The sequence below is a fragment of the Photinus pyralis genome, unplaced genomic scaffold (assembly GCF_008802855.1).
Source record: "Photinus pyralis isolate 1611_PpyrPB1 unplaced genomic scaffold, Ppyr1.3 Ppyr1.4_LG2, whole genome shotgun sequence".
In the NCBI taxonomy this organism is placed as follows: domain Eukaryota; kingdom Metazoa; phylum Arthropoda; class Insecta; order Coleoptera; family Lampyridae; genus Photinus; species Photinus pyralis.
Window position 1 is genome coordinate 51,782,427 of NW_022170403.1, and position 17,563 is coordinate 51,799,989.

Genomic DNA, 17,563 nt, shown 5'->3' on the forward strand with positions numbered 1-17,563 from the left:
GGTTTCTTCTGGCTGATATTATTAAACGGACTTCCCGGAGACCGCTAAAGAATGGGTTAAGTTGAGAGAGACTTTATTTGCCGTCAAAATTTGTGATGAACCCCTTAATTTAGAACAATGGTTTTGAATAGCAGAAACACCGTAGCAAAGAATAATAGGTAAGTGAATGTAAGAGCCTTTTAGTAGTGTTCTGATGCGGACTGTATTATCAGATGAGATGTACACAACACCCAGCATCATCTGAAGCAACGATTACCAGATTGTACACAATAATTATCTAAAACAACAATGACCTTCCGTATCTAATTACCTCTGAGTAAGTGCCATCATTATTATTATTGATGATAATTGTATTGTCCATTCCCATGAGAGTGGCGGCACTCCCTCATTGATGTTACAGATGCAATCCTCTCTGTTAAATGGATTTCCTCCCCCACCTATTCCGAGGATGATGCCGTGAAATATATTGCAACCGCTACTCCCCATGGGCTATCCAACAATATAAGATAAACGATATACGTTCGTTATGTCAGCTTGGAGTTGACTATAGTATGCAATAAGTGCCGTTTAGCAAAAACACCCACGTTCAAGATGCTATTGCGTCTGAATTCCAGGTATCACAAATCGGAAAAAAATGACAAAGTGCACTAGCACATAAATTATTTCAAAATACTAATTATAATCACATTTTTAAATTTGCATTACAAAATAACATAAACATGAACCATCTAAATTTACTGTTTCGGTAATAATAGGGAGCCCACTAATTATTAGATTTGTGGTGGCACCACGGTACCGATCACACACACCTTCGCAGACGCACATGTCGATATGCACGTAAAACGCCACCAGGTACCCTGCGCAAACCGGCAGTGAAACAAAGAGAGTTTTCTCCCACGCAACGAGTTTCGCAAACACCCCCGCGCGGACGGCCTTTATAAACCGGAAGCGCCGTGGGTTGGAATCGGAAAACCGAAGTCAAATCCGCACCCTCCAGTCTCTCACCATCCGCTCGTCCAGCACGAGGGTGGACGCAAGCCCGTTAACCTTCCTAAATCGCCACGGTGGAAACAGAGAATGGAAATAGGACATGCTCCCAAGAGCCAATACGCCACACCCTCATAAAACCACACAAGGGAAACAAGAATGCCATGAAACCAAGAATCAACCAGCAAACAGTAGAAGCCAATGGCTAGAGCTGTTAGAAGAAGGGCTCACAGCCAGATCGACAATCGAGAGTAGAATCAGATTCGCTCGTGCTCCTCATAGCAGCGATCTCACAGCTGCGTTTACATATCATGCTAAGACAGGCGCTCATCATAGGGGGGGCCTTGCACAACGGCGCTCATCATGAGCCGGGAAACACAACTTAAGAGGCGGTTAGGCCGTACGCAGAACGGCGCTGCTGCAGAAAAGTCGCAGCCGGCAGGTAGTTCGAGACCATGTTGATATACGGCCTTGTTTATCGCTTGAACGCACACATACAAGAACGTAGGTTGCCGCAAATATGCTTGTCTGTAGGAGACGCAGAAGCTTCGCAGAATTGATAACTTTGTAACGCAGTTTGTTGTTAGATCGGTTGCTACGCTTTCTTGATCTTGTCACGTGGTACTTGAAAAAACATTTAGAAACCTTCCAAATTTTCTCCTATATTTGTTAACAGGTTCTTAACTGCCACCGTTTCGTACCCTCCTTTGAGTATGCAAGAGCCCCAACATCATTACTTAACGACCGTAGTAACAGTATCTTCTTTAATTTAATTCTCTCTGGGTCTGCCATTCAGAAATTAATCAAAAATTCTGTTTTTTCTATTCACTAAACCACCACGTTATTTAACGACGCAAAAGAGGTTAGGTTTAAATGTCAATTTCGACACTGAACACTGAGAAACAACTGCGTACCAACATAAAGGATAGATCACTAGTAAAACACACGGGGCGCGTACTTCTGCAGCTGGAAATTCCACTCACGTTCTGCAACGTGTGCATTCTGCGTACGACCTAAACACCGCCTTAAGTCCTCTTCCGCGCATTGATGTCGCCTACAACCCCACGAAGGAAAAGCGTTCTCGCGCAACGTTCTCCGGCGCTTTCCTACGGACGCGCGCCTCCGCGATTTAGCTCCCGGTATCGCCGAGCCCGACCAAGGCACTCACCTGCTTGGAACCTACGCTCCTGTCCAGCAGCCTGCGACGTACACGGAATCGATCCGGCCACCATCTCTACGAACGACCCACGCCGTTTCATCATCCGACGCCACCGGAAGCCACCATGAAGACGACTCTTTCGGCGATAGATTAATAATCCTTGTACAGGGTGCGGCAAAGCCGACTACGCAGTATCGATCGATTACCGCTCAGAGTGTGGTGGGGGTAGGCAGCTGCAACCGGTATTCCTTTGTTTGGTTGTTGACCCCATTTAGTAGGCAACATGGTTTGGACCGGTGTACATCGTGGTTTTGCCGTGCGGGCTTATTACGAAAACAACCGATCTGTGATCGCTACACAGCGCGCTTTCCGGCGACAGTTTAACATTCCGCGCAATGACAATGTTCCAAATGCAAACACGATTCGATCTTGGGTTCGGCGATTGGAGGAAACTGGAAACACATTAAGAGGAAATAAACATGGCCGATTCAAAAACGTCAGAACGCCAGAAAATGTTGTACAGGTGAGAACAGCTGTTCAAAATTCGCCGACACGTTCTGCTCGAAGACATGCTATCGCATTGGGGATGTCGGATCGCAGTTTGAGGAGGATTCTGAAATTTGATTTGAAGTTTCATCCCTACAAAATAATGTTTGCTCAAGAATTGCGCCCAGATGACTATGTCAGCCGTCGCAATCTGTGTGAGCAAATGCTTGCAGCCATCCATCCAAATGCAGCTTTCTTCAGTAGCGACGAGGCTCATTTCCACCTCAACGGGTATGTAAATAAACAAAATTTTCGCTACTGGTCTGAAAATAACCCTCAAATTGTTCATGAAAGACCGCTTCATTCTTCCAAAGTGACGGTGTGGTGTGCCGTATCTCAGTTTGGCGTGATAGGCCCCTACTTTTTTGAGGAGGAAGGCGTTACCGTGACTGTTAATTCCGCACGTTATGTTGCAATGTTGCAAAATTTCCTGCAACCCAGGATGAATGAAATTGTTGAAGAACATGAATTGGGGGACTTGTGGTTCCAACAGGATGGGGCTACAGCTCACACTGCTCGAGCTTCACTTCATGTTTTGAGAGAAATCTTTCCTGAACGTCTCGTCTCTTTGAGGGGTGATGTCGGGTGGCCTGCACGCTCACCAGATTTGAGCATCTGTGATTACTTTCTTTGGGGGTATCTAAAAGAAAAGGTGTTCAAGAGACGACCCCACACCATAGCAGAGCTAAGACAAAGGATTATTGAAGAAGTGAACGCCATACCCCGAGACATTTGTGCAAGAGCTACAGAGAACTTCAGACATCGCTTACAACAATGTGTTGATGCCAACGGCCGCCATCTTAGCGACATTATTTTTAAAACATAAGTGGATGTAAAATGGTATGTACTACTAATTCAGATTATTTAAATACATTGTCTCTAAATATAAAGAATTGTTTTTTATTGCTCCTCAAAACTGCTTAGTCGGCTTTGCCGCACCCTGTACATATGTAAATGTTCTGTTGTTAATAAATTAGATATAAGAAAACCCAATAAAAAGAACACACGCAACCGCCAAAGATTCATTCCACTTTCCCCATTTACACCTATCGCTCTTTCCTTTTTTCCTGACGACGATGCTATGTTGGGTTCCCGTCCTACCGTTGAACAATGCAAAAATAGTTTGACATCTAAATTGTATTTTATTTATTTTGCGCAGAACGCAGTAAGTTCCCGCGGGGGGGAAGGGGAGCGCCTCTGCTAGCCAAAAGGCTGAGCAGAAGAAAGGTTCTCCTTCGACCCCCGCAGTAGCCGCTGCGGTAACTGCTCGAGTGGCCCATCTGCTGGAGGTTGCTCAAAAACGTTTTTTGAGCAAGTGTATCCGCTCTTTTAGATCACTATTTAGTGATAAGGAGTTGGCACGGTGTAAAGATGACAGGCGTCATCTCTTACACCCCGAGGTCAGCGAAAGCTGGATCAGGTCTGAGGTAGCAAAGCTATCTCTAGACAAGATACAGTCGTTCGACCGTTCCATCCCTCCGCTAATACTCCTAGGCGCCATGGATCCTTCTGTTTTTGAGAAGGTCTGGGCCCTTGAAGTAGAGGCGGAAGCGCGCGCGACATACAACGCTTCGGCGTCGATCGCGTCACGAGCTCGCCAAGAGCGGGCGAAGAACGATAAGGAGGCTCGTCCCTGCACTGTTGCAGAGATTAGGCTTCCTAAGTCGAATTTCCCAGAAGGCAATATTGCCTTCTTCGATTGGTGAAGGGATCGTCTGGCGGGTTTGAAACCGCAGATGATCGAGCCCATCACACATGATGGACTCGCTGCCTCCGCCTTCGACTTTCGTCCTTCGCGGTCTGACAAGCGCCCGCACCGGGTCGTGATCCGGGGTCCCTCCGTTGAGCAGGCTCCTCGTTCCACGCTCCGTTTGCAGTTCTGGGCGGTCGACCCGGAGCCCAGCTCCCCTGGAGGTACATTGTATATTTGCTAGGACTTAGTCCTCATAATCGCATTGTTCTTTGAGAAGTCAATAATGACTTATAAAAGGAGCTGAAGAGAAAGAACATCCAGTATTACTTCTCAGTAGCTCAAACTTATATTTATAATTGTAAGTAGACAAAGTATAGTGGTAAATTTAAAAGTGTAAACTTCAACTTGAGAATAAACAAACTTAATTGTCTTCTGCGATAAAATTCACAGAGTCTTAATTTCCTACCTATGGTCCTATCCAAACCCCCCGAAAACCTTCAACTTTCCAGAATCCAAAAGTAACCTTCCCCATTTGTTTAATGCTAACCTAAATTATGATGGTTTTATTATGGACGGGACGAAATGTCTTCCGAAACACGCATCGCCTTGTTAAGAATGCGAATTCAGAGCATTTTTAAAACAAAATCAGGCCGCCAGAAAGTCTTTAACTTCATCCAAAGTGTTGAATCAAAACCCCCTGAATCCTCGCTATAGCTTTTTCGGTGGTCGTACCAACGCGATCAGATATTTGTTTGTTTGCTCACTTGACCGTTAATTAATAAATATATGAAATACGCCGTCGGGCACCCGACAGTATACAACTTAGATGATTGTGGTACTCGCGACTTGCGTATACCATTGGTAAAGTATAGCATACTTCCACCCTCTGATTTGTATCATTCCGTTCTGCCTTTCAAGATGCACGATAAATCAATGTTCGTCAGCTACATGGTCTTAGACTCCTATTCTTGAACCGCTCGATAAAAATCGGTGAGTGGGTAACTTTGTCATCGGTGACTCACTCACTCACCAAATTCCGTATTCTTGACACTAATTGAAAACCGCTCGAGTTTGTCAACTTGGCACCACTGTATTCTCACTTTTTTCTCATGTCACTTGTTTGAATCTGTCAAATTGTGATTCATTGCGCTTGCGTTTGTAATTTATGCGATTTATTCAAATTTAAAATTAAAATATGTCTCGCGCTTCAGAAGAGCAAAAGCTGATACTTGTTCAGTTTTAAAAAAAAAATAAAAACGTGGCAGGGAAAACGTCACCTAATTTTACCAACAAAAATATACACGAGAAGTGGAAGACGGTTGCAGCATCTTTGAATAGCACTGGAGGGCCTTACAAAGATTGGAAAAATTGGCGAAAAGTAATGTTTTCATTAATATGCAACTCAATACCTTATTAAAGCTATATATATTGTTGCAATTTTAGACTTGGCAAGATTTATATTCTCGCGTAAAGGCGAAAGCTGCCAGAATCAACCGGTCAACAAACCAAACAGGTGGCGGTCCCCCCAGTGATGAAAAATTGACCACATTCGAGCAGGATATTGTGGACACTTTTATCAAGCCGGTAGTGGTAGAAGGAGATTCATTAATTAAAGAAAGTGTCTGCAATTTCCATGCGAATGATACAAGTATATAGGCTACGATTTTTTAACAACTTTCACGTTAAAATTTTTCCTTGTCCTTTTAGCCACATCCATGATCTCCAATTCCAGTGGTGCAATTGTTCATCCCATAATATTGAACCCTGTTGACGAAGTCGACATCGAGGTTATCAACATTGACGAGGTAACCAAAATCCCACCTACGCAACCCACGACATCCAAGAATCTAACCAGTTCAGCAGCTTCAGAAATTGTTAAAAAAGGGAAGAAGCGAACGGCAGAAGAATCGAGGGCGGAATATGCAGAATATTTGAATAAAAAATTAAAAATAAAAAAAGACTATTACGACGCAAAAATTGAGCACTTACGGCAACAAACTGTTTTAATGGAACAGCAACTCATTATTAATACACAATTGCTAGAATTAAAAAAACTTAAATATAGCTCCAACTAATGGTAATATGTAAAATATAACGACAAACGATTTTTATTGATAATTACATAATGATATAAATTTTCTAGTTGTATAATTACAAGTGCTGGGGAGCGGCTAATAAATTTTTCAGTGCATTTTCCTAAAAGAAAATTAAAGCTGTTGCCTGCACTTGGTCCATCTGGGCCACTACTACTCCTCCGTTTTAAGCTTTTTCTTCGTGATTTTTTTCTTATACAGTGTAGCACTGCTTCAAGACCAGATCGACAAAAGATTTTTTGGACTAGTCACTTCCTTCCTGAGAAAATACCCTTTCGTCGGTCTGTAGTGATTGTGTCTACTAGTTTATGATTATTCTATTGTGCACATTTGAAATGTACATCAACACATGTATTTCAGTAGGTGAGAACCTATTTTATACAGAATTTCTTATATAATCACACGCCAGCTCTAGTGATTATGACGATAAGTAATAAGCTAAACTAGAAAATAACTATACAAGCATTGATCTATATTAAATGTGAGTGATTCGTACAGAGGTTAACCACAAATGTAGCATACCAAAATATTCAAGGTCTAGTTTGATAAGATTTCACGAATTCTGTTTTATGAAATATTGTCAAGCCTATAGCAATTCATTCACATTTACATTGTGAAAAATATGCCAGATTTTTATGAAAATATTAATTAAACATAATTGCTCTCTCAAACGACTTTTAACAAATTAATTATTTATGAATCGGCCAGCAATCAGTGCAGTCCGGACTCTACGTCCTTCAACCAGTTCAGGATTAATGTAATGTGCTGCTGCTGGTTCTTCATTTTCCATGTCCATGTTAAACAGTCCTGTAATCATAAGCTTTAGAAACATTGCAAAAGCTAAGTAATGTAAAGTCTCACCGTCATTAATGTCCTGATTATCAAACTCATCCAGATCCTCCACCAAATTGCGCTCCATACAAATATTATGCAAAACTACACACGAATTTATAATTAGAGCTGCCCTATGAGGGGAATAATGTAAAACTCGATGTTTCAAAAGACACCGGAACCTGCTTTTCAAAACACCATTGCAGCGCTCTATGGAAGCCCTTGCGCGTTTATGGGCACAGTTGTAATTGTGTTCTGGTGTACCCTCTTCAGGTTCAACTTCCAAAGGTGTTAAAAGCCAAGGCCGTAAAGGATAGCCACTATCTCCTACAAAAACGTACAACACGTTTTATCATTTCATTGATTTTATTGAGAATGTACTAACCAAGTAAAAAATAGGTTCCTCGTCTCTCTGCATGGATGGTACGCATTACCTCTTGGACATTAGAATTATTCCAAATGAATGCATCGTGGGTACTTCCAGGATGAGATGCTTTTACGTTCAATATCTTAAGATTTGAATCGCAAATGAGCTGAACGTTTATCGAATGAAATCCTTTGCGATTTATGTACAAGTGTCCTGGTCGATCGGGATCTTCCGCGGGGGGCGCCACAATTGCCACGTGAGTACAATCTATACAGCCGACAACACCAGGGAAGTTGTACTTTTCGAAAAAACCCATTCGTACTCGGTCCAGTTCCTCGAAGTTATGAGGGAATCTTACAAATCGATTGAAAATCGCTGGGACATTGAAAGCATCGCTCACTTCACTGATGCATCGACTTACAGTCGGTTGGGAGACAGACATGAACAAGTTGGAGCCTACATCCATCTGATAAGATCCCGAAGCAAAAAAGCGTAATGCAATCAATATCTGCCATATAAGAAAAGAAACCAATAAGCTGTAAGTGGAAAATTTTCTTTACTTACACGAATGGGAATCTCCAAATCTGAAGCTCGATTTGTTGGTCTCATATGGGGGGACAACACCTCCACAATAATCCTAAACAGTTCCTTGGGAAAACGAAACATGTTTTTAAACTGGACATCGCTAAGAATGGCAATTGCGTCAGCCCGGGGTCTTTGAACACGGACAACTTCTTCTGCTTCCTCTTCGGCGTCCAGCAAATCCAACATAACCAGTTCGTCCATTTTAATTTCTTGAATGAATCTTTATATACTTAGCAAAACTGTGGTAAAAACAGAGGTGTAAAAATTGTACACTTCACACGGATTATGCACACTTTCGCGAGCAAAATGATAATCGTTAAAAAGAAGGAAGTTTAATAAACAGTTTCGTATAAATAAATAATAAAAATCGCCTAGAAATCACAGGAGAACGAGCACGAAAATTTATCAAAAGCGAGGTTAGATTTCATTCATAAATCATATAAACACTGAGAACCGACAAGGTGAAGGATGCATAAAATACTCACGAAAAGCGTGACGGTTTTATTTATTGCCTATACTTCAGGAAAATATACGAGTAAGATCACCAAAAATCAGTTTAAAAGGATCGCACAACTCAAGTCACTGAAAAAAAACTGATCGACTGAAAGCGCTCGACATGTGACAGTGTGAGTCACCCACTCGAACGGTTTAAAGCGTCAAGAATACGAAAATATGAAAATCGCTCGAGATGACGTCATACTCACTCACTCACACGGTAGTCACGCGTTCAAGAATAGGGCCCGTAGTCTCGTTACTACGAGCCTACGGATGCCGTTAATACAGAGTCCTACTGCATGGGATTTTGTTATAGCCTCACAGTAACCGTTTTACAGATACACCTCAAATAAGCTCATAAAAGCGACCATATAGCTGAAAGTGAGTATCCTTGTAGTAAATGATATACATAAAGTAAATGATTTAAGTATATATTTATGTGCTTGCCCTAGATAAGAGGGAAACAGCTAGAATAACCGACTACGTAATATTTCAATTTTAAAATCTCAAGGCATCGGTAATTTTACTGCAGTAGTTTGAGTTTAATTATTTGTTGTTTTTCACCGCTGTCTGACAGAATCATGGGCAAATTCTAAGCATAAAGCACCTACGCATACTATGTTATCCAAACATTTCGAAAACTATAATCATCCGGATCATCCCAACGGATACCAAGGCCTCTTGCCATGTTAAAATTTATGTGAGCGTTTTACAATTGTCAAATTAGTTACATTTTTCTGTGCCGAATCGCCGAAGTATTCAATAACTTGATTATGTTAAATCAGTTCGAAAAGTAGAAATAAGTGCCTAGAAAAATAGTCGTCCAATTTCCTTTCACTGCAAAATCTTGCAGGCGGCGACCAGCAGAAAAGGTGATGCCTCACATGGGTCCGGGACGGAGTATTCCCTTAAAAAATATATTTTAGCTAGTTTGTGTTGATTATTTTAGAGTTGAGTTGTTAAACGACAGTATGCTTTTTCCCAGTCACTCGATTGCTCGCGGGAATGCCCTTTTGACATCTACATTGGTTATGAACCAAATTGCATGAAATTCAAAATGATATCTATTTCTTATTAAAAATTACCTACATTATTACTTGATTTTTGACCACGTGATGTTTCTCAGTGATGTTTCTACCAACGACTTTGTCACATTTTTAATCTGCTAACCAATGATATGGACTTCCAAGGGAAGAAACCTATAGTTAATAGTTTTATTAAACGAAATTACGAAACGAAATTTAACCGAATCTCATTTATATAACATACTAGTACAAAACAGAAATCGTTACTCGTCCATTTCAACAAATTCAGATTTCCTATATTGTTGATCCTGATAATATTTGGGTGCTACACAGACAGAGCTGTGTAGTGCTTTGAGAAACGGTGGTTGCAAAAGAGTTTCAATTACTTTTACTGCTTAGAGCACTGCGCTTCAAATACTTTTCAAATTTAGAGGAAAATGCTTGGATTACCAAGCACTTCTAAAGAGCTTAAGCATTTCAAAAGGGCTTCAAGCACTTACACATAGCTTCAAGCAATTCCACGTAGCTTCAAGCACTTTCAAAGAGTTTCAAGCATTTTCATAGCGAAGCTGTTTAGAGTGAATACGTGACCGATCTTGACAACCCTTAGCTTTCTGCTTACTCCTACTCTAACATTACGCGTTTTGTGGTTCATTAGGTGCCCGATATGGTTGTCTTTCGTAGAGGTATCTGTGATTAAAGCAGAACTTGTTGCTTTATATTTTCAATTACTGGGCGTCGAGCACTTTACAAGGGCTTGATGCTTTATATTTTCAATTACTTTGGAAAGTGCTTGGTAATTCCATGTTCTTTCATTACAAAAATGTGCTTGGAGCATGCAAGCACTTTTATCACAACAAAGTGCTTCAAACCCATTTCAAGAGGGCTTTACCCAACTTTGTACCGAGGACCATTTTTGTGTACCCAAAGGCCTATTTTCATGGTTTCAGACGCAAGTTAAAATTCTCCCATGTGACCTACCCTATTATCTTCAAATACCTTTTCGTTAATTGTGGAGTGCACCAAACTTACCTACTCAAACCTGCTTACACATCTCGTTATGTGTTGGCAGGATACTAACAACTAACCTCGGACTGGACTGTGCTAATCAAGTGTATTAGATAAATTACACCGCTCAGAGCCAGGCACATTTGATAAACTTATTTGTTTGAACATGTTTTATCAGTAGGTAAGTATGTATGCAAAATCTAGGATCAGGAAGTTTGCAAGTTTTGGGTATCATTACGCAGTGGTACAGGATTTTTAATAAGAATCATGGTAAACTATTTATTAAAATCCATAGTACGGGAAAGGTTTGGTTTGATACTTAAGAAAGTGTAGAACAATTGGCAGACATCTTGCGAGGGGCTAACTCGCCGGCAGACCACGCTAAAGAATGCAAAAATTAGTTGGGAAAAAAATCATAAGGTATACGAATTTCAATTATTGTTCAAACCACAGCTGCCTAGTACAATACAAGATATTATTGATACTGGAACAAACGAAGGTAATATATCTATAATGTGCAGTGCACTTCGTAACTAATTTTTGCATTCTTTAGCGTGGTCTGCCGGCGAGTTAGCCCCTCGCAAGATGTCTGCCAATTGTTCTACACTTTCTTAAGTATAAAACCAAACCTTTCCCGTAAATAGAATCCCTGTACCTTATGAATTTTTTCTCACCCAAAATTCACATCTTTAACTGCGTACCCCCCTTTATGCGGGTTATTCAAGTTGTTTCATTTTTGTTATGCAACCCTGTATAAAGATTGCCATTTAAATTTTTAATTCAGGTAAACTAGTAAGTGGAAACCTGTGGAGTCGATCAGTTTTTTTTTGTGATGTTTTTCTAAATCGTAACTAACAAAACATTATAAACTGCATGAAGCGTAATATTGAAAATTTTGCATTACTTAAATGCAAAATAAACAATATACAATTATTAAGTAAAGAATGAAAGAAAGGTGCTCCTGAATGAAATTGTACCGTACAAGGGGGCTTCGATAACAAAGAATTTGATTGTAAGTGGACTGTAATTATGAATTACTTCCAAGGCCTTATTTATGCTGGGAATGAAAGAATATAGACACATAAATAAACGTGTTTATTATAAAAAATACAAAGTAAATGAATTTCTATTGAATATGGTTGACGTAGGCACGACGGCTACTAGAATATGGTAAAGTTACGAAGGGATACTGTAAACAAAGGAACTTACGTGTTGTTTCAAAGTCCATTAACAACGAAGGCGATGTTGCAATGGCGAAGATTGCTCTATTCTACGAAGTTGTCGAATTTGTCGATTTTGTTACAACGAAGTCTTCTGTAACAGTTTAGTTTATTCATATTCAAATTTCAAAATTACCGCTTGCTAGGTTAGGTAGGATATAGGTGAGATGGCGTCACTTGTACGCGTGTTTCTTTCCTCGCGCAGAATCGCGTTATTTTTTTCATTTCCGTTTTAAAGCCAACGAGGTTGTACTTGTTGTAGAGCGTGGCATTGTGAATTCTTCTTAAACCAGTGGGTAATATTTGCCATCATTCACGTGAAATCTCTGGCAATTTTACCTTGTCATTGGCGTTGTCGAGTAGTGTAACTCAGAAGCCGTTTTCTCCATTGCGAGGCTATATATCTGGTTGAAGTTCATCGCCCTACCTACATGTAAGTGAAATGGCGTTGGCTTTCTTTTACGTTATGTTATCTAAAATTCTTTCAGATTCACAATTTGAGGTTGGATAATTTCCATATTTCATTGATTTAAGTATTTTTCATTACCCTCCTGACGATTTCAGGTATGTTATTAAAAATCTCGTTAAGGGAGTGTTACATCTTCATTACTTTTAGGGGGTCCATGTAGTAGATGAATTCTTGTACCGGTCAATCCTTGTACAGACGAATCCTTGTATGGTATAGTTTATAGTATATCCTTGCACATTCTTGTGTGCGGAGGACATTGACCTGGCATAATTTTGGGATAGTAAATGAATTTGCATCTTGCGAATATTCCGGAGTACGAACACCTGTTGATTGCCGGCAGCTATCCGGCGTACCACCGAGTAGATAAGCGCTAACACCTAAACGATACCGGGAGCGACCAGCTGATTGTGGAATTTTCGGAAGATACGATCTTTTACACAACCTTTTTTTTTATTTGCTTCAATACCGTTAATCTAGTGTAACCTTCCGACGATTTATGATTGGAGCTTTGTATTTTGTTCGCATCTAGTGTTTGAGGTCGTGGCTCTCTTCAAGAGCAACGCACCTGTATTTAACGTATGGGTAAACGAGCCGGCTACGAGTAAGCTATTTTTTTTGGCCCTTCCGGCTCATATAATCGTTCCGAGCGTTGTAGCTTGGGGTTTGTTTTTGTGTTACAGAACTGGAACTTCGAAGGAGAGCTCTTTTTCGGAGAAGACAGCGTATGTGTTATTCAAGGTAAGGTTTTTAATTTACTTGTACCCAGTGTTGCCTATATGAGTGTTATTCGGGTTCACTTAATTCAATCCTTGAATCCATTGAAATCTTAGCTACATTTTTGCTCGATCATTGTTGTAGGGGTCTGGTAACGTAATTATTAGGGAAGTGTTCATGAATTTATTTGGGGATTATTTTTGTCATTTAAAGTATTTGTTATTGTCGTATTGAAGATACATTTTATTTGCCGATCCTGCACCGTTTTTGCCAGGATTAATAAATCAGAATTGCTCGTAGTGAATTTATTATTTGGCTCTCTTGTGTTTTCCCAATTTCTATACAGGAGAGGTCAGAATTTGTGCAAAATTGGGTGGCGCTCAACTAATCATTTCTAGTAACTACCAAAGATCAGAACTTATGTTATATGCCCAAACGAACCAACCGCTGTGGAAGATTCTCATCTCGAGCCCTTCTTTTAATTAAGAATCTGAGCTAGCTGGCCGTTTATGCGGCGGGGTTTGAGTTTTACAGCGCCGAACTAACCTCACGTTATACTTCTTATTGATGTGCGGTGCTTTGACGTTCTGCTTGTTAAGAACGATGTTGCGAACTGCACGGCGACATCTTGACCCGTTGTGGATCGATCGAGATCTATATGCGAACGACGAAGGTTAATCGGCCATTGATTAACGGCGACTTCTCCACGTAGTTGAGTTGATGGCTTCTAAGCGAAGAATGGGACGAATTCTGCGCGACGAGTACACATATTGCGCTTCTGCGGCTCATGCGCGCACACGTAACAAATAGGAATATATACAGCCAAGGCAAAACGGTTATGTACAGGGTATTTTCATTAAAGGAAAAACGAAAGGATACTTTATTCTACTTTGGGGACGCAACAGAAATAATTTGATTTTATGAAAGAATTGTTGGCAATTTTTAAGGAAAACATAATCCCTTCATGTGCTTCCCCCTTCAAAAGTAACTGACAATACTATACCTTCATTATTCCCATGTATTTCGTCACCATTAACATTATCTTTATTGAATGAAGACGAGGATCGCCTACGTACAAGTTCATTTTCCAACCAAACTTTAACGGTTGTTGGAGATCGGTTTGCCAATTGTGGGATATTGGGAATTGCTTCAGATAAATGCGATAAAGAAGGAAGTCTGTCCTCTGCCAAATATGTTGAAAAACTAGTCAATGCTGCTGATTTTTCCTCATTAGACCATGGAACTTTTTTACCACATATTCGTTTAAAGCCTTTAAACAAATTCTACATAGTATAGAGAATAAAATTTGACATTTTTACCTGCACTATGACGTCCCTTTTTTCTATTTTCTGATTCCGAACTATCCCTGTCAAGTTGAAGGTCCATTGACGAAGATGCACTGGCATGCCATTCCATTGCGGCAGGCTCCATTATTGGAGAACTGTGCCCAAGCGGCAACGTATTAGAATTCTCTTCTCGAGTAAGCGTACTGGCATTCCACTCAATTTCTGCAGACTCCTGCAGTATCGGAGAACTGCGCCCAAGTTGCAACGTATTAGAATTCTCTTTGTACCATCTCCAAAACCTTGGACATTTGTAATATATCCCTATTGTTAACAGGGAGCCGGTAAATATTGTCATGAATACTCTTATCATGACCCATAAAATGTGCAACATCTTTAATAACATTTTCCGACAAGTCTCGTACAGAACACTGCGTAGCAATATGTTTGCGTAATTGGGTACCACGAAGTAAATGAGGATTTGTTGCACCACAAAGAGTCGAATATTGCCGTAACAGATGGCAAGCTCGTAAATAACGATGACGATTATCCGTCGATGGCATTCCGAAAACATAAGGATTGCTAGGGTTAACACCAACCTTTTCACGATAACTGATAATACTATCTAACGCAGCCTGAATCTCCCAATTAACAAGTACAGGTACAGCTCTATTAAGCTTTCCTCGTATCTCAAACCGTTTGTACCTTTGTGCTAACAAAGCTTCACCTAAACTAGCGTAATCTTCCAACGTGATTCTTTCCAATTCACCGGCTCTGCGACGATTAAATACCATAAGGGAAATTAATGTATAGGATGCCAAGTTTTTCCAAGTGTCTACGGAAATTTGTTCTTGTTCAGATTTTAGTTTTCTATAATAGTCTCTTCTTTTAGTGCGCAAGTACGCCACTAGCTTTGAAATATCATCAGTTGACGGAACGGATACTATCTTGTGACGTTGATGTACAAGTCGATTTTCTAAGCACTGGAATATTTAAATAGGTGTAAAAAATTTTCTGCATCCTTTTTCTTTCCGAAATCATTCAATTTAATGCATTCAATCTGCCAAATGTCTGCCGCTTTTTTACATATTGTAGTAAGCATTGTAGCTGTGGTAGGAGCTTTATAAATGGTGCCTTGCTCATTCAAACCTGCAACCTTATTAATAGCGGCAACAACAACATCATATTTTGTCGGAATCATTATGGAACAAAAATCAGTTACACTGTTACCCAATGATTTTACAGCTAACAGCAGTCGTCCAATTAAGCGCAGTCGTGCACGAATCATTTCATCAAAGTGTGAATCTGCATACATTGCACACCAATAATTCGCTAATGTAATAGCAAGGAAGTCATAGCGAATAATATTGACACACTCATCGTCACGTAAAATAGGAAATATACGAGTACGTAAAGTGAAACAAGCCTTTGCATGTAACTGACGAGATATAGATCGTCCCAAATGAATAGATTTTTTCCCACCAACATTTTCTCCTCCACATTTTTTATGATGCAAACGAAGTGTCGACTTTTTAAAAAAACCTTTACAAGATGGACACGGTAAATAATTAAGGCTGTTGTAGTTGCCATATGATCGTCTTGCAACATAAAAATTACCACTGTTATGTATAGACTCTGTATTATGCATATAGTCTCCGTTCCTTCGAATAGTTTCTATTAAACGTCGTCGTTCTGGACAACCTGTAATATAATAGGTCCATTGGATTATAAATGTAATAATAGAGCGGCCTAGATTTTCAAAGCGTACAATCTCCATTTTTTAAGATATCGGAGGTAAAAGTGTATTCATGGGTACTTTTTACCAAAGAATTCGAATAAGGAATGGGTTTGTAGCAAATATGCAATGTATTTTCCGTGTTGAATATTAGCCTTGGTTTCAAAACGTACAATATCCGTAATAGATTACAATTTTTTTCTTTGCATTTTGTTTATAGAAAAAATGTTTGCGTTTTGCTACTAATCTTCTAATAAAATGTAAAACAATTCACGTAAAAGAAGTATTGGTTATAAACCTTAAAATATCTATGTTCATTTTCAAAGTGTCCAATCTCCAAAAAAAAGAACATTTTTCTTCATAAAATGCATGAATGTGCACTATGAAACTAGACGCCTCCAATAACTGTGCAACAAAATGAATAAAAATATTTCTATACCCGAAACCGAATTTTATTTATTTAAAATTGATTGCATCCCGAGATGATACACATAATAGTCCTATCACTATTGTTGGCAATTGGTAACGAGAACCTAGCAAGTCCAAAAAGATGCTACAAATTACTCAAGATAATCTCGTACTTAAGTCCATTATTATTTACTAATTGGCATTTTGGTAAGAAAAACGTTTTAAAAACTCAATCTCTAAGAACAATAAACATTAAAAAAAAACAAATATTATCGACAAATTCTGCAAAATGTTTTTTTGATCCCTTGTAAACTTGTCGGTTTTCTAACTAAGGCGACTATATGGCGTTTGACTTGAGAACAGTTTTGTCTTCTATTAATAAAACCAAAGTGTGAGAAAAATAAAGAGATCAAGAATTTAAGCGTGAAAAAATACAACGGAATATTAACCTGTATTGTTTTTAAGAGCTTCCTGAACTGAAGGCTGGGGTTATATTTAATACTCCTCCATAAAAAAATGGAATTGCCTAAATATATTAGTAAAGGACACTTATTCCAATATACAAGAATTATGGAAAGTGATTTGGAATTTGTTAGACAAATTTTTATAAATTCAGAAAAACCGCTCACCTAGAGGTAATGCCATAAACTGTGAAACAGCAGGTTCGTTTTTATGGCTAACCATTAAATGTTGTGGAAATTTAGCATAATGTTTCTTGCAATAAATACAAAAAAATGTACGTGTTTTGGATGAATCGCTAAGAGTTACAGGTAGTGCGCCAACTGCCTCATTTAGATTCTGGGCATTGTTTGGTAACACAATACGGCTTCGATCATAGTAAACGTACGGAGTTCGAATAGGTGTAGATGAAATAGAAGATCCTAAAACAAGAGCTGTCATAGGAAATTATTTGGACTATTAACAATATTACCAGATTGATTTGAG

The 17,563-nt window shown here is 39.5% G+C and overlaps 3 protein-coding genes and 1 long non-coding RNA gene across 4 annotated transcripts; 1 reads left to right on the forward strand and 3 right to left on the reverse strand.

Moving 5' to 3' along the window:
* Positions 1-5,681: 5,681 nt before the first annotated feature.
* Positions 5,682-6,523, forward strand: LOC116165031. The gene is made up of 2 exons (XR_004144062.1): positions 5,682-6,033; positions 6,093-6,523. It is a non-coding gene; the product is annotated as an uncharacterized LOC116165031 (long non-coding RNA).
* Positions 6,524-6,734: 211 nt separating this feature from the next.
* On the reverse strand, positions 6,735-8,489 carry LOC116165030 (putative nuclease HARBI1). Its single transcript, XM_031479298.1, has 4 exons — positions 8,241-8,489; positions 7,695-8,184; positions 7,340-7,636; positions 6,735-7,285 (listed from the first exon to the last, which is right to left on the reverse strand). Exons 1-4 carry the CDS (start codon positions 8,460-8,462, stop codon positions 7,164-7,166), a joined length of 1,131 nt encoding a protein of 376 aa, XP_031335158.1. The 5' UTR covers positions 8,463-8,489; the 3' UTR covers positions 6,735-7,163.
* A 5,587-nt stretch (positions 8,490-14,076) lies between these two features.
* LOC116164569 lies at positions 14,077-15,186 on the reverse strand. The gene is made up of 2 exons (XM_031478765.1): positions 14,512-15,186; positions 14,077-14,462 (listed from the first exon to the last, which is right to left on the reverse strand). The coding sequence occupies exons 1-2, from the start codon at positions 15,047-15,049 to the stop codon at positions 14,155-14,157; spliced, it is 846 nt and encodes a 281-aa protein (XP_031334625.1). The 5' UTR covers positions 15,050-15,186; the 3' UTR covers positions 14,077-14,154.
* Positions 15,187-15,293: 107 nt separating this feature from the next.
* On the reverse strand, positions 15,294-17,538 carry LOC116164570. Its single transcript, XM_031478766.1, has 2 exons — positions 17,248-17,538; positions 15,294-16,176 (listed from the first exon to the last, which is right to left on the reverse strand). Exons 1-2 carry the CDS (start codon positions 17,516-17,518, stop codon positions 15,452-15,454), a joined length of 996 nt encoding a protein of 331 aa, XP_031334626.1. The 5' UTR covers positions 17,519-17,538; the 3' UTR covers positions 15,294-15,451.
* Positions 17,539-17,563: the final 25 nt, after the last annotated feature.